Genomic DNA, 15,570 nt, shown 5'->3' with positions numbered 1-15,570 from the left:
GGGTGGCTCAGTAGTTAAGCGTCTGCCTTCGGCTCGGGTCATGATCCCAGGATCCTGGGATTGAGCCCTGTATCGGGCTCCCTGCTCAGCAGGAAGCCTGCTTCTACCTCTCCCACTCCCCCTGCTTGTGTTCCCTGTCTTGCTGTGTCTCTGTCAAATAAATAAAAAATCTTTTTAAAAAAAAAAAGAGCAAATCCATGTGTCCAAATGACGACTCCTCTGTCCCCAATTCCTGCTGCCACTTGGTCTCCACTGTAGGTGAAAATGCTATGCAAAAACACAGGTCCTGCAGAGTCCTTCTTTTTTTTAAGATTTTATTTATTTACCTGAGTGAGAGAGCAAGCATGGGGTGGGGGGAAATGGGGTGAGGTTGGGGAGGGGTGGGGGAAGAAGGAGAAGCAGACTCCCGGCTGAGCAAGGAGACAGATTCAGGACTCGATCCCAGGACCCCAGGGTCGTGACCTGAGCCAAGTCAAGGGTCGGAGCTTAACTGACTGAGCCCCCCAGGTGCTCTGGTCGTGTAGAGTCTTAAGAGGGCAAGAGCCCCTGGCCTTTGGGAGCTGGGACTCATAGCTGGGGTCTCTGTTGGACATAAGCATCTTCCCACACAAGGACAAGTGTGGGTCAGGCCACTGCGGGACTGCTTGGGACGAAAGAAGGCCCCGCTGTAATCACATCTGAGCACTCACGGTCCAGACACCGCCCAGACCTCTGCAGCCCCACCTTCTCTGCCCTCCTTCTGGGAAAGATGCACTAGGGTGCCGGACCGGGCTGAACTCTGTCCCCCCAAATTCACATTCACCTGGAACTCAGCACGTGACTTTATTTGGAGATAGGATCTTTGCGGATGTAGATCAAAGGTCACCGGGATTGGGGGGCCTAAATCCAAGGCCTGGTGTCCTCCTAAGAAAAGCAGAAAAGACACAGAGACACATGGGGGAGGCCACGCAGAGAGGCTCCAAGCCACAGAGCGCCGAGGACTGCCAGCAACACCAGAAGGAAGAGAGAGAAAGGCCCGGGACAGACCCTCCCCCGGGGGGTGAGCCAGCCGACACCCTCACTTCAGACGCTGGCCTCCAGACTGAGAGAAGACTTGCTGTCATATTAAATCACACCCGGTGTGTCGTGCTTTGCCCTGGCGGCCCCAGGATGTGGTCGCAGAGCCCCCTGCTTCCTACCAGCCAGCACCCCAGAGCCGAGCCCCTCACCCAACACTGGCCCGGACCCCCAGAGGCAGACACGTCCCGCGCCCCAACCCCAGCACTCCCCCGCCAGGGTGGGCGCTGGGTGACAGGTGCCAGAGCCTGAGCCTGCAGTGCTGCCCGCTCTGGTCCGAGTCCCCTCCCCCACCCCCTCGGGGCATAAACCGACACCTCGGCCTTCATTATCTCAAAGCACACAGAAGAACCTCTCGGGGTCTAATGTCTCCCTAATGGGCAGGGCTGGTTCACCTGAGAGCTGACATATTGGGGCTATTGATTTTCCCCAGGAAGATCAATATGGGGTGCGTGGGGACAAGCAGGTCCATGCCTCCCAAAGAGCAGAGCCTCTTCCCAGGGACAGAGGCCTGACAATGGAGCAGGGGCTGGCGGGGGCAGCAAGGGCGTAGAGCTCTGTAAGGCCTGGCACACCGGAGCTAGCTGGGAGCAGGTGCTCGGACATGTGCTGGGGCCTGAGCCTGAGTGCATCAGTTCCAGCCCCACTCCAGCTGGCCCTGGCCACCCAACACCCGGCTGGACTTGGGTGCACAGTGGTTCTGAGAAAGTGTGTCTCCACCAACCCAGCCTTGCTAGTAACAAAAGCCAGAGTTCAACCTCCACTCGCTGGACTCCCGGGTTCCTCTTGAACGTGGCTCAGACTTAGGAGTGGCAAGGAAGGGGATAATTCATCACACCCCTACTAAGACCTCAGATCTGATTCTTCAGTCCCTCTCATGCTTGTCTCCCACCTTCACTCCCTCGGGCTGTGCTCTGTGGGGCCCTATCATTGACTGCTGGGGCTAGTGCAGTGACGTGACATGTCCACAGTCCCTGGGGATTGGGGTGTGGACGTCTGTGGGGTCCCCTAGCCACAGAGTGCCAGCTCCTCGTCGCCGAGGCCTTTCCAGGCTGTCTCCTCTGCAGAGACATCTGCCCTTTGCACAGATGGCCGGGTGAGCTGGTCCCATCCTGCGTCCAGCAGACGACGACCTTCTTGAAGCCCCTCCTCTGGTCACACGGGTGGGGGCTGGGAATGTTCTCGTGGGCGGGGTACGGGAGAAGCGCCCCGACTCTGCCTAGCCCGGACAGGGCACCGAGGAGGACTGGAGACTGAGCCCAAAGGCCCTCCTGGAGCCGACACCCATACTGCACCCGCTTCGGGTCCTTGGGGCCACACCTGCCCCAGCCCTTCCCGAGGAGCAGCAGGGGGCGCTGTGGTCACAGCCCCGCACCTGTGGGGCCCCTCCCTGGGGTCCCGGCTAGCAGGGCTGAGGCTCACTGTGCTGGGTCTGAGGGGACACCAGCCGCTGGGGGAGGGCCACTCCCCCGGCCAGAGCCTGGACAACAGTGTCACCGAACCCAGAGTCTCGGGGCAGAACCGTGGCCGTGCCTGAGGTCGGTTTTTGGGAACCGGGGTCCCAGTGTAGACTGAACTCATGAGACAGATTACTTGTGTCCTGGCCGCGCCCTGGGACGTGAGGAAGGGGCTGGGACGATCTGGGGACCATGAACCACAGGCATAGGGAGGCCTGGCGTGCCACACATGTCTGCACTCTCCCTGCAAGGCCCCGGCCAGGGTAGTCTACCTGCTTGGGAGACAGAGGTGGCTCCAAGGACCCACCCACAGCAAGTGACCAGCCTGGCCGGGGCCCCATGATCCATTCCCCGTCACTTCCCCACAGCCGGGTGTCCTAGGACTCCTCCATCGGGCCCTCCAAATGTCCAAGAAATGCCCGCAGCAATGCCCCCGTGGCCCCCGGTTGCAGGAAAGGCCCACCCCCATCCATGCCCACAGCTCACGTAATGGGGGATTCACTAGATAGGAGAGGTGCTGTCTCCGTCTGAAGGGAGCAGAGCCTGGAGCCAAGGCCAAGGGCCCAGGGAGGACTGCGAAGGCACCCCCAGAAGGGTGAGCCCCCGTTGGTGGGAGGAAGATCAGGGACCGGGGGCCCACCGAGCGGGGAAGGGGCTGCCGTCCTGCCCTCAGGACCTGGCTGGCCCACAGGAAGCAGTGGCTTCAAGCCAAGGCCAACGGGTCTCTGGAGACCCCAGCCGGGAGAGAGGCATCTAGCAGGGGCCACGTGCGCTGAACGGTTGTCCCCCAAACTTCGTCCGCCAGAACCTCGGAATGGACTCTCACGCGGAAACGCATGTCTGCAGCTGCAATCATGAATACCAAGTCGGACTGGATCCCAGTGGGCCCCGAGTCCAATGATGGGTGTCCTTGTGGGACAGAAACTGGGATCCAGACTCCCGTGGGACGGGGGCACACAGATGGAGGCAGAGGTTAGGGTGACACATCTGCAGCCAAGGAGCCCCACCGCGGACGCTGGGAAGGAAGCATGGGTTTTCCCCTGGATGACGCCCCTTTGCTGCTCCCGGACCCCCGTTTGGGTGACTGGCTACTGTGGCCCCAGGACGGTCAGGTAGCCCCAGGCGGCACCACCCAGGGTCCCGGGATGGTGTTGGCTGTAACCCAGTGTGAGTGTGGGGGGCTCGTGGGAAGGTCCCCAGGTGGGCTCTGCGGTGGGGGGCAGGGGCATGGCGCGGGACCAGCTTGGACCCTGGGGGTGAGGCCCTGTGTTGGGGGTGCAGGGGCTGAATCGGGTTGGTTGCAAACACACCGGCAACTCTGGGACGGCTGGGACCCGTCACAGCGCCCAGGAGGGCCCAGCGCTTGGATGGGGCCCCCTGCATAGGAGCCCGCCACCTGGGCCCTGGCCGGGTGTGCCCCAGCCTCCTGTCCCAGGCCTACCCGGCTCCTCCCGCCAGCCAGGAGCACCGTTTACCCAGAGAACCACAGAAGCAGGATGTCCTCTAGAGGAGCCTACTCCAGAAGTCAAAATAGCATGAAATTTAATTTTCCGCCTATTTGACAAGGCTTGGTCCGGGTCCCAATCAGCGGCGGAGATAAGGGTCCTCGGCCCCGGGTGTGAGCCAGCTGGGCCCGCAGCAAACACTCCACGGTCCCCGGGCAGGTTGAGGCTCCCCCCGCGGGGCCCTGGTTGCTGGGCGCTAAAGCAAACGGGCTCTATTTGCCCAGTCTGCGGTGACAATGCAGTCGCCAAATATTTGCCAGCCCGGCCGGCCGCGGAGCCCAGCTATAAATGCTTGAGCCCAGGTGCAGGTGGGCCTGCCCCGCGGGAGCTGCAGGCCTCGGCAGGTAGGAGCCAGACTGGGGGGCGGGCGGGGAGGGTGCTGGTGCTGGCCGAGGGGACCTGGCCACCTCCCTTCTTCCGGAAGGCGCTGGGCCTTTGGGCCAGGTGGGCTGTGCGGACCACCCACCCACCAGGAGGGCAAGGGGCGGGGCTGGAGAAGGAGAGCGCCCGCATCGGCTTCCCCACAGCCCAGTGTTGGGGCCAGGGGACCCCCGGCAGGGAAGAGCCCCCCCTCCACGCTGTGAGTGAGAGTCAGAGCCCAGTGCGGATGACGGCTGTAGGCAGAAGAGTGAGCCTCCTGGGGTGGGGGTTCTGACAAGCAGTGAGCCCCCCTCGCCTTCACACCACCCTCCCTTTCTTCCTGTCCTGCCAGGAGGCAGAAAGGCCCTCCCAGCTGCAAGCTGTCCCCCCCCCGCCCCCCGCCGCTCCCTCGCACTCGTCCTCGGGGCCCAGAGCACGCCAACGCTCAGAAGCAGCCCCGTCTGGCCTCAGACCAGCCCTGTCTCTGTCAGCTCCCCAAATCCCACCCGGCCCGCCCTGCCCTGAGCCCCAGGCCCACACAGCTTCCCTGCCTCCTGCTAACCTGCCCAGCCCTCCAAACCCCAGGGGCCCGGGGCTCTCACCAGCGGCCCCGCCGGGATCCACAGCGGCTGACGGTGCAGGGGGTTGGGGGGAAACAGCACCCAGCTCCGGGCCGGGCCCCTCCACCCGTGAGACCCCCGAAACCAAAGGGGCTGTGGGACCTGGACCCAGAGCGCTGACTGGGGCAGCCAGGCCCAGCTCCCAGGGTACCCCCGGCCGGCATCTGAGCAGATGCCCCGGCGGGCCGGCCTGTTCCTTCGGAACCGCCTCTGAGCCCCCGACACCCACGGCCCTAGTCTCTCCACGCGTCCCCGGCTTCTGATCGTGGCCCCTGCTCCAGGCTCAGCGGTGGCCACACAGGCCTGGGGACCTGAGGGCTCACCTGTCCGCCCTCCGCCTCCCTCCCCAGCCACAGCTGCCGCCCCGGAGACGTGGGCTCGAGGAGATGGCCGCGGGAGTGATCCGGCCTCTGTGCGACTTCCAGCTGCCCCTGTCCACCCGCCGGCCCTTCCTGCCCTCAGACCCGGAGCCCCAGGAGACCTCCGAGGACGAGGACGAGGACGAGGAGGAGGAGGAGGACGCGCCAGAGACCGCGGGGCCGGGCGGCAGGAGCCCAGGCCCCCGGGCCTCGGGCTGGGCCCCAGAAGCAGCCCCTCGGGGTCCCAGCAGCCCAGAGACGCCCCTGCGGCTGCTGCGGTTCTCCGAGCTCATCAGCGGCGACATCCAGCGGTACTTCGGCCGCAAGGACGGGGGGCAGGACCCTGACGCTGGTGACGTCCATGCAGACGACCTCCAGTGTGCTGACCCCGCGCGCCCGGCTCCAGCTGGGCCCCTAGACGGCGACGAGGCTGCGCAGCCCGGAGTGCTCTCCCCCAGGGGTCCTGAGGGGCAGGCTCGTGGTCTGGGACCGCTGGCCGAGCTCTTCGACTACGGGCTGCGGCAATACCCGGTGCTTGGGGCCCCAGCCGGCAGGCGGCTCCAGCTGGAGCGCAAGTATGGCCACATTGTCCCCATGGCCCAGAGGAAGCTGCCGCTCTCTTTCTGGGAGGAGCCGGCCCCTGGCCCCCTGGGCCTGCTCCACCCTGGTACGCCTGACTTCAGCGACCTGCTGGCCAGCTGGTCGGCGGAGACTGGCCCCGAGATGCCCGGGGGTGGGGACCCCCAGGCCCTGGACGGGGTGCCGCTGGCCGAGGCCTAGCGAGCGGGCCAGGGTCCGTGGGGCACCGGGGCAGCAGGCACTGCCTTTCCTTCAGGGGCGCGGCCTGTCACTGCTCTCTCTGCTGGAGCCCCAGGGGCCGTCCAACCAAGGTGGCCGGCCAACAGCAGAACAAGCCAACTCAGGGAGGGACGTCCCAGGCCCGGGGAGGATAGGCCAGGCTCCTCCTGGGGCCTGGAGCTGCCACCACCAGAGGACCCCTGGGAAGGGAACAGGCGGGAGCTGCCATCTCAGACAGCCTGGCCCTTAGCCCTTGGAGCTCTGCCCCCGATAGGGGAGGGCAGGTGGGCTCAGGTGGTCTGCACACTGTGCCCTACTCTGGGTGAGGCCCACTGGCCGTCAAGACCTGCCCTGAGATCCCAGGTCGGCAGCCGCCCGCCTGGCTGGTCCTGGGGCTGCCCCTCCCCCAGGCCCCACAGCAGGTGGCGGGACCAGCTCCCGTGGGATGAGCAAGGATGTTCTCGGAGGCAGGAGGAAGGGGCACTACGCGAGTGTGTGAGCAAACACACAGTTTGCTCCCTATGGTAGGACAGACGGAGCTGCTTTCCGGGTTGGCCACCTCACAGTGTGAAGGGCTCGGCCAGCCACGGAGGGCCAGGGGCCAAGACCCCAAGCCTGGGCCAACTGGCCCTCCATGGGGCCTGCCAGGAGCAGGCAGGGCTCCGGGACTCTGCGGCTGTGGGCAGGACGGCCTGAGACAGTGGCAGGCCTGCAGCTCGGCTGGGCCTCAGGCAGGGGAACGGATGCTCCTGGGAAGGAGCTCCAGACTCAGGTCCACGGGAGCTGGCACATTTATTTCTGGGCAAGGGGCAAGGACATGAGCTGGCGGGCAGGCTCCTGGTGGAAGGACTTCTCCAGGAACGCGCTTGGCCTCCGTTGGGCCACCAGGTTCAGGAGGACCGCCTTCCACTGCAGCCACCTGCCCGGAAAACGCGGTTCAGGCCCACTGGCCTTGGGGCCTCCCAGGACCACCCCAGACCCGAGGAGTCTCCAGACAGCGGCTCCCCATGGCCCACCTCACGGCCTGATACACGCCCCAGCGGTTCACAGGGACCACCTCTCCAGCGGCTGTGTCTTTGACGAAGGACTGCTGCTTCCCCAGGGCCACGAGGACCCTTCTGCTGCCCAGCGTCAGGGCCCAGGGGCCCTCCTCGCTCCGTAGACGCAGGATGCTCTCACGCAGGCTGGCCGTCTCCTCCATGCGCTGCAGACAAGGGCGCGTGAGGAGCGGCTGCTGCAGGAACCCAGGCATTCAGCCCGAAGGGGACGGGACAGCCCTGGATTTCTCTCTGACAAAACAGGGACTTATCTACCAGAAAACCCTGCTTGGGCCAGGCACACAGACATACGGGCATGGGAACGCCCACAGAACCAGGGACCCGGCAGGGAGGGGTAGGGGGCCAGGAGCTCCCCCCAAGTGCAGGGACCACCTCGCACCAGCTTAGTTTCTGTATTAAACTTGAGGTTCTGGATGGTCTTATTGTCCTGCAAGCTGTTTTCCAGTTTCATTATCTGGTTCTGGAACTGAACGTGACCCCTGCTCGTCGGCCCGGTCGTGGTGCGCTGGCCCGCGTGAGGGCAGCCCCCACCCCAGGCCCCTGCGGCAGGGTCCAGGCCCCTGGGGGTGACCCGGTGGCCCTGGCCAGCACTCAGGCCAGCTCCTTTCGCCATGATGACACCCCGGCATGTGAGGTGCCAGACAGGTGCCCCACTGCACGCTGGCTCCGTGAGCCACTGGACCTCAGGGTGTCTGGGATCTGGGGCGTCCCGGGGCCCCCTCTGCTGAGCGGGATGGGCGTGGGGGTCCCCGGGGTACCGTGGCCAGCTTGCCCTGGATCTCGGCAATCTTCCGCCTGGGGTTGCCCTCCCTGAGCAGCTGCACGGACGAGAGCAGAGTGGCCAGTTCCTGCCGCACGGCCCCGACCTCGAACTCTCTGTCAGAACAGGAGGCTCTGGGGGGTGGCCCGGGGCAGGGGGAGGGGGAGGGGGAGGGGGAGGGCAGGGGTGGGGGGGTGCGTGCTCCACTTTGCCACCTCTCCAGTGGGACCTGGGGGGTCGCCGGCAGGTGATGGACGGCAAAACTCGAGGATTGTGCGGGCTGCCCCAGGCAGGGGCCGAGCCCAGAGCTGGGGGAGCCGCAGCTTCCCTCCTGCCGTCTGGCGGACGTGGTCTCACCTGGCTCTCCCCTCCGCTGAGATCTTGAGGTCCGAGTCACTCTTGTGCAGGACGCACTTGTCGGAGACGACCTCTATCTGCAACGCACGCAGGGTGGGTGGGCAGCCCAGGAGCCTGGTGGGCTGGGGAGCCGACCCCTGGCCCTCACCCACCTGGCGGGGCAGGCTGTCCACTCGCTCCCGCAGCTCCCTCAGCTGTGCCTCGGCCTCCTTCTGACACTGGGCCAGGCCCTCCTGCGATCTCTGCTCCAAGCCTTCCCACTCTCTCTTTGCCTGGAACCCAGATACCAGTGAGGGCCAGAGCTGGGGGACAGAGGGCGATGAAGGGGGACAGACAGATCGACAGGGCCCCTGGAGCCAATGGGGACAGACAGCTCTCTGGCCACCTGGGTAGTCCAGGCTGAGTGGAACCATGTCCGCAGGGAGGCCTGGCTTGGCCCCCACCCACCCGGAGTCAGCAGAGATGGGGACAGATGGCCGCCCCCAAGTGCGGGAGGGGGTGACCCCCAGGGTCCATCAGAACAACACACAGACTGGGCACGCGCCATGCGCGAGCCTTTGTAGGCAACGTCCAGAACGGGCGAATCCCCACAGGCCAGTGGCAGGTCGGGGGTCGCCGGGGGCCGCGGGTGTGGGGGCTGCTCGCCGCGTGGGGCTTCCTCTGCGGGAACAGGACAGCTGGTCAGCCCTGGATCCACAAGGAGCCGCCACACCCCGGGTCTCGCGAGGGTGGACCGCACGGCGTGGGGACTGTGTGTCGATGATGTCGTGACGAGGAAGAGGAAAGAGCCCACGGGCGAGGGCTCGCGGCCCTGCCATGGAAGCCACTGCGTGCTGGGGCCCCAGTGGGCCCGCCGTGCTCACCTTGCTCAGCTGCAGGCTCAGCATCCTGTCCTGCAGGTCCAGTCTCCAGCTCAGGGCCATGAAATGGTCGCTCAGGTCCTTCACCTGCTTCCCCAGCTCGGCCAGCGACACCTCCAGAGCCTGGCTCTTCTCTCGAAGCTGCAGGGTGGGCAGGGGAGAGTGGGCTGAGAGGGGGTGCCTGGGGCGGCAGGGGCCCCTGGGGTCGTGGACCTGGCCCCTGCCGCCCTCACCAGCTCCAGTGCACTGTGGGCCTCCTGTCGGGCCAGCTGGCCGGCCTCCAGGCTCTCCTGCAGGAAGGCAGCCAGCTCCCCGGCCTGGGTCTCCTCCAGGTGCCCCTTGCTGTCCCTGGGGGTTGGTGCCGACACAGACTGTCCCTCAGCTGGGCCGGGCCAGCTCCGGAACCATCCGGGAGAACCCCGGGGAGCGGGGGATGGAGAATGACCAGGGAGCCCCCCGGATGGGGCTGCGTCCAATGGTGCGTGCAGAGTCCTCCGCGGGGCGGACGGGAGCCCCTGTCCCAGGGTGCTGGGTGCCGGGGACACCCACCAGGCCTTCTGCTCGGCCAGGAGGATCCGGTTCAGCGACATCTGGTTCTGCCGCACGAACTTGGTCAGCTGGATCACGGCTTGGTCCAGGCCCCGGCACTGCTCCAGGAGGCGGCTTTCTTCCTGCTGAGGGGGGAGAGGCAGGCCTGAGCCCCCCGCCGCCCCCGCAGCCGCTGCCCCCAGCCCTGGGCTGCCCACCTCGTGCTGCCCTTGCAGGGCCCGCACGCGCTCCTCGGCCAGCTCCTGGAGCCTCTGCCACCGGCCGTCCAGCTCTCCCCGCAGGCTGCTCTCTGCCTTCAGCCGGGTGCTCTCTGAGGCCTTCATTCTCTGTGGGGAAACCAGCCCCCACCTGCTGTGAGCAAAGAGGGTGTGGGGGTGGGGGGCACGGCCCAGCCGCAGGCCCACAGCCCCCACCTTCTCCAGGGCCAGGAAGCTCTTCTGCAGGAAACCACACAGCTTGGCCTCCCTCTTGAGGAAGCGGAGGCTCATCTCCTCGCCGAGCTTGGTCACCTGGGCCTGTGGGAGTCAGTGCAGTAGCTGTGGGGTCCGACCATCCTCCTGGCCTCGTCCAGCCCCTGCCCTGCCCGCCCCCCCCCCCCCAGCCCCAGGTGAGCTCGGACCGCTCTGTTTCCTGGCCCGACTGTGTCAGTTACGGAGGACCCCAGGCCGTGTCCCCTAATGCCCTGAGCTTCGCAGCACAGGGCCCGCCACACCCTCCTTAGGAAGGCAAGGCCCACATGTCCTCCCCAAGGGCCAGGCACAGGGGCTGTGACGGGCCCACAGGTCAAGCTTGTGGGGACCCAGAACACGGCTGGTACTCCCGGCAACCACGGACGCCGCCCTGGGCAGATGGCAGAGCTGCCACACTGCATCCTGAGTGGGAGCCTCCATCAGGGCAGCGGCGTGCCCAAGAGCGCCCACGCACTCACGCGTGCACAAACGTGCGCACAGACCCACACATGGGTGCGTGCACACACATCATCCTCAGCCCCCAGGCCCAGCAGCCCCTCCTTCTCCTCCCCTTCCTACCGCATCAAGGATTGGAGTGTGTCTGAGCTGTGGTGTCAACGCCGGGGCCCCAGCCCCCACAGCCACGGGGGGGGTGCACCCTGAGCACCTGCCAGCCCCTCACACGCAGGGTGCTCTGTGGCGGGGGTCGGCGGGCCGTTTCTGTAAGGAGCCCAAGGACGCGGGGTCTGTGCCCAGGGTTCCAGGGCAAACCCAGAAATGAGTCGGACTAAACAAATGGGTGGGGCCGCGTGCCGATCCAGCTTGGCGAACACCGGTGGTGGTCACGGCCTGCTGACCCCGGCCTAGAGGGCAGTGCGGGACGGCCGTGCTCCCTGCCCGTGCCTGGAGCACCAGGAATCCCTGGGCTTGGGGCCTTTGGGAGCTCCCGGTCCCAGCAGAGCACAGTGTCTCGATGGAGCCAAGACATGAGCTCCCCAAAAGGGCAGTGGCAAGGGGAAGGTCACCGAAGCTGGGCAGCCGAGCTATGTGGGCAGCAGCTGGGCACGCTGGGCGGGCGCCGTGGCCCCCGGGCTCTGTTTGCAGAGCTGAAGAGGCTGCGTCTCTAGTGGGAGGGGATCCTGCGGCAGCCCGGGGGTGGGGCTGCCCCAGGAGCGGCTGAGAAAGGGGCTGCAGGCCTACGCTGTTCTGTCTCCAGATCTGGGCCCGGTCACAGGACGGGGGGCAAGGACCAGGTACGGAGATGCCGCCACGGAGCGAACGGCTGTGCTGACAGACGAGCTCCATTTTGGCTCTGCCCACATCAGCAGCCGTGGGCCACGGGTCCCACGGCCGCGGGGTCCCTGACGCGTGGCTCGTGGGACGGAGGGAGCTGAAACGCCGGCTCCCTGCAGACAGAGACCCCTGCGGCTGGTGGCCACAGACTGGACGGCGCAGGTGCTCGGGAGCACCCCCCGGGCTGCACCACATGGCCCGGAAGGACGGCTCGCCCGGTGGCCCCGGGCCCAGCTTCCCTCCCGGTACCTGCATCTGGGCCACCTCATGGTCCACCCTGTGGCTGGTGTCCTCCTGGCTCCTCTGCAGGGCGCTGCAGGCCGCTTCCCGGAACTGCTCCTCCCGCTCCAGCTTCCCGGCCAGCTCCGCCAGCCTAGGACAATGGCCGCAGGTCCCATCCGCCCCACCGGGGCCCTGAGACACTGTGAACGCTTCCTGGGCCCAGGTCTGCCGCTGGGGGGGCCAGGCTGACCTACAGGCCGGCGAGGCAGGTGGGGTAACCCCGCCTGAGCAATCAGAGACAAGGGCAAGACATGGACTTCCGTGGCCCCAGGTGGGGAGCCCAGAGCGGCCTGGGCTAGCGCGACTGGATGGGGGAGGATGTAGGGCGTGTGGGCTCTCGCCTCCATTCCCGGTGACCACACAGGGTGGGTCCTGAGCCAGCCCCTCCCGAGGGAGGCCGGCGGTGCCCACCTGACGTTGGCCTCCTGCTCGGTGTCCTTCCGCTCACTGTCCTGCAGTGCCTGCTTCCTCCGGATCTGGGTCAGGGCCTCCCGCACCTCCACCAGCCTGACACACAAGAGCCGTTTAGGCCTGGGGCCTGCCCGGCCTGCCCTCCCCGCTGCCTCTGGGGAGTCAGGGTCCTGGCCCAGGGGCCCTAGCTGCAGGCCCCCCGCCAGGGTCACGCAAAGCCAGACCTCCGAATAGGGCCGCAGTTGGCACGGCTTCCCTGAGCAAGACAAGGAGGAGGGACAGGCAGATGCCCTGGGGTCCCGCCCCAGCCGCCGCCTTCCCCAGGCCCCCGGCCCTCCCAGTTAGGCCTGCACCGCCGGGTGGGGGGTACCTCTTGTCCAGGGCCTGCATCTGGTTCTGGTTCTGGTTCTGGGGGCTGGGGAACTGCGAGGAGGAAGGGGAGGCTAAGCCTCGCGGCCCAGCTGGCACAGACGGGGGCCCAAGCTGGGTGCGGGGGTCCCGGGAGCAGGGGAGCTCGCCTCTGGACGGGCACAGCGGCAGCTCACCTCGAGGGCCTCCTTCTCGGGGGCCTGAGCCACCGGCCGCAGGTCCTGCCGCAGCCTCTTGAGCTCGGCGTCCTGCAGCTGCACGCAGGCCCGGAGCTGCAGCATCTCCCGCAGCAGACTCAGTACAGCTCGCTCGCAGCGCTCCTTGTGTCCCCGCAGGGACGCCACCTCCGCCTGTAGGTCGGCCACCCTGGCCGGGGTGAGGAGCAGGCTGAGTCGGGCTCCGCCTGCCGGGGGGACGGCCCAGCTGTCCCGCCCCAGCCCTGCCCAGGCTCACCACTGCTCCGGCTGCGTCCAGCGCTTGGGGGAGTCCCGCTCCGGGAGGGAGGTGGCAGATGCCAGGGGGCTGGACTCATACCTCCCCATCTCCTCCAGACTCAAGAGCTCAGGGCTGGCCAGTCCTTCCTCCAGGCAGAGCCCCAGGCCCCCCAGGGTGACAGTGCTCGTCTGGGAGGGGGGTGAAGCCCCTGATGACGGGGTACTAGCAGCCAGCTCTGCAAGAAGGTGGCTCCCGGGCTGATGGGTACTGGCTCCCAGGTGGGGCTCAGGATGACGGGGACCAAAGTCACTGCAGTGATTGGCTGAGCGTGTCGACTGGGCTCAACTTGGCCCGTCAGCTGAGTCACACAGCCTGGCCCCGGGGGGGCAGGAGCTCAGCTCTTGCTCCCCCGCAACAGGGAGCTCATGCTCAGAGAGGCCCAGACTCCCGCCTGAGAACACACAGCACCAGGAAGCAGAAACAGCACTGTGTCCTGCCTGCTCTGCGCCAGAGCGAGCCCCCGGGGCAGTATGGCTCCTTGAGGAGTCAGGAAACAGAGCCGCCCCGGGAGGCCCACACTGCACCCCCGCACAGGCCCTTCCCTGGACCGGTCTCCCGGCTTGGCCCCTGCTGGCACCAGGCTCACCTGGTACGGCTTCAGCCACTGGCCAGAGCACCCACGGCTGACGAGAGCCCCACACCAAGGCGGCTGGAGGGAGGAAGGGCAGGTGGGGCTGGAAGGCTCTGGGGCCTTGGGGGGGGCGCGTGGGGTGTCAAGAGGGCGCGCCTGCCCTCACGTTGCTCCTTCCAGGACAACAGTGCGGCAGACAAGCGGCAGGTGCTCTTCTGGAAACATCCTTCTCTCGCCAGAACCTCGTGACTTCGTGGGCCAACTGCCGATGGAACTTGGGCCCTCGACCCTGCCGGCCCCCCACGGCCCCAACTGCCTGTTGCCAGAAAGATCTGAGGAGCACCGCTGAGCCAGCCGGCGTGGGCAGCGGTCGCTGGCCCAGAAGACAGGGCTGGGAGAACCGGGTGCCTAGGTGGGAGAGACGCGCAGGTGCTCACGGCCGGCTGGCGGGAGGGCACACAGCCAGGGCGGCCCCGGAGCCGGGGGAGGGTGCAGGCCACAGGCGTGGGCTGCACGGTGCCTCCAGGTTCCTTGCGGCCACAGTCAGAAAGCGAACAGAGACAGGTGCAAGTTTCCAGTGTTTTATTTCCCCCGCAGGGACCCTGTGGCTGGCTCAAATGTCATCACCATGAACCACTACATCCCTGCTTTCCCACCCCAGGTCAGGCCAGCGTGGACCTGATCCCTGCGCCCAGTGAGCCAGGCTCGCTCACCGAGGGCGGACCCGGCCTTCCCCAGGACAAGGCAACTACTCCAAAGTCAGCCCTGGTCTGGGGGGCCTTTCTACACCCCCCAGCTCAGAACAGCACCCGGACCGAGGGCCCCCGGGGGTGCAGAGTCCAGCGCTAAGATGACCCACAGACAAGCATCTGCCACAACTGCCTCCATCCCCTCCGGGGGGTCAAGGTGGCCCCGTCCCGGATGCCCCCGCTCAGCGGCCAGCGAAGCCCCGACTGCTGGACCGTGGCGTGTGCTGGACAGGAACCAGGGAGCCGGCGCTGGCCGTCAGGATAGGATTCTTTTATTTCTCCCTTCCAGAGCCCCCCAACGTTCGTCACCCTGTGTCCCCCAGAGGGCTCCTGCCAGGAAGGGACTGGCTTTTGAAGGCCCCACTCCCTCGAAAGGGGCCCAAACCAAGACGGACAGCTGCCCCCCGCCCCCAGGCTCTGCCACAGCGGCAGGCGGGTAGCCTTGTCTCAGAAGCAGGCCAAGGAATCACCTCCAGAAAGAGTTCCCTGGGGTCCTGGGGACACAGGAGAAGCAGAGTATCCTTGCTCCAGGCCCGCCGGCCCATTCCAGAGCCCACCTGGCCCAGGACCGGGACCAGAGCTGCCCCAAAAGGTGGCCCTGGGCCAAGGGTCCTTGAAGGCCAGTGGGAGCCGCCCCCCTCAGACGTGCCAGTCTCTCGGTGCACACCAGCGACAGCCGTCAGTCTGGACGTCCGGGTGACGGAGCCGTTCAGACCCACGGATGGTTCTCAGCTCTCTCCTGCCAAGACCCCAGAGGGCTTCGTGGTAAGTCTGCGAAACAGCTGGCCTCCCTTTAGAGCCTGCTGCCGCGTCTGCTCCCCAGGGCGCCTGCCTCCAGGTGCAGCCCCATCACCTCAAGGGCACAGACGGAGTGGAAGGGACAAGGCCTCGGGCCTCTGCGGCAGCTGCGTGTCCCCCAGGCCCCAGCCGGTGAAGTGCAGACAGCGTGTCCTCCCGAGCCAGCCTGCAGAGGAGCAGACGGCGCGGCAGCAGCAAGGGGCCCGCCCACCGTCTCACACGCGCACAGACACACAGACACACGCGTGCCCCGAGCACTGGGGGATGCCACATCCACCACTGCCCCAGGGAGCGAGGGGGCGCGGGGGGGGGCAGGGCTCACGTCTGGGCCAGGGCCAGCTCCTCCAGGCCCCCCCTCCCGAGGCGGTACCTGGCCAGGTCCTTCCTGGTCACTAGTCCGACCACCTGTGGGAG

The 15,570-nt window shown here is 66.8% G+C and overlaps 2 protein-coding genes across 3 annotated transcripts in view; both read right to left on the bottom strand.

Annotated features, from left to right (window-relative positions):
• Positions 1-6,928: 6,928 nt before the first annotated feature.
• LOC111156287 (coiled-coil domain containing 154) lies at positions 6,929-14,497 on the bottom strand. The gene is made up of 18 exons (XM_022517064.1): positions 14,425-14,497; positions 13,625-13,687; positions 12,997-13,318; positions 12,720-12,909; positions 12,545-12,597; positions 12,175-12,270; positions 11,731-11,854; positions 10,153-10,254; positions 9,937-10,065; positions 9,740-9,861; positions 9,424-9,538; positions 9,194-9,331; positions 8,483-8,602; positions 8,331-8,407; positions 7,972-8,089; positions 7,593-7,679; positions 7,172-7,359; positions 6,929-7,074 (listed from the first exon to the last, which is right to left on the bottom strand). Exons 1-18 carry the CDS (start codon positions 14,495-14,497, stop codon positions 6,948-6,950), a joined length of 2,244 nt encoding a protein of 747 aa, XP_022372772.1. The 3' UTR covers positions 6,929-6,947.
• The window catches only part of LOC111155985 (chloride voltage-gated channel 7), a 23,384-nt gene continuing 21,990 nt past the window's right edge, over positions 14,177-15,570 (bottom strand). For both annotated transcript variants that reach the window (XM_022516491.1, XM_022516492.1), the window contains one exon: positions 14,177-15,561. In XM_022516491.1, coding sequence (XP_022372199.1) covers positions 15,475-15,561 — 87 coding nt within the window. In that variant the 3' untranslated portion in view covers positions 14,177-15,474. The remainder of the gene's footprint in view (positions 15,562-15,570) is intronic.

This window comes from Enhydra lutris, unplaced genomic scaffold (assembly GCF_002288905.1).
Source record: "Enhydra lutris kenyoni isolate GAN:26980312 unplaced genomic scaffold, ASM228890v2 scaffoldscaffold45, whole genome shotgun sequence".
In the NCBI taxonomy this organism is placed as follows: Eukaryota; Metazoa; Chordata; class Mammalia; order Carnivora; family Mustelidae; genus Enhydra; species Enhydra lutris.
This window is presented reverse-complemented; position numbering and strand designations above follow the sequence as displayed.

Coding starts and splice junctions, on each gene's coding strand:
- LOC111156287 (XM_022517064.1), bottom strand. CDS start 14,497: ATGGAGGCAGTTGTGGCAGATGCTTGTCTGTGGGTCATCTTAGCGCTG. Junction 9,862..9,936: donor CCCTGCAAGGGCAGCACGAG/GTGGGCAGCCCA, acceptor CCCCCTCAGCAG/GAAGAAAGCCGCCTCCTGGA. Junction 9,332..9,423: donor CCCACAGTGCACTGGAGCTG/GTGAGGGCGGCA, acceptor CCCACCCTGCAG/CTTCGAGAGAAGAGCCAGGC.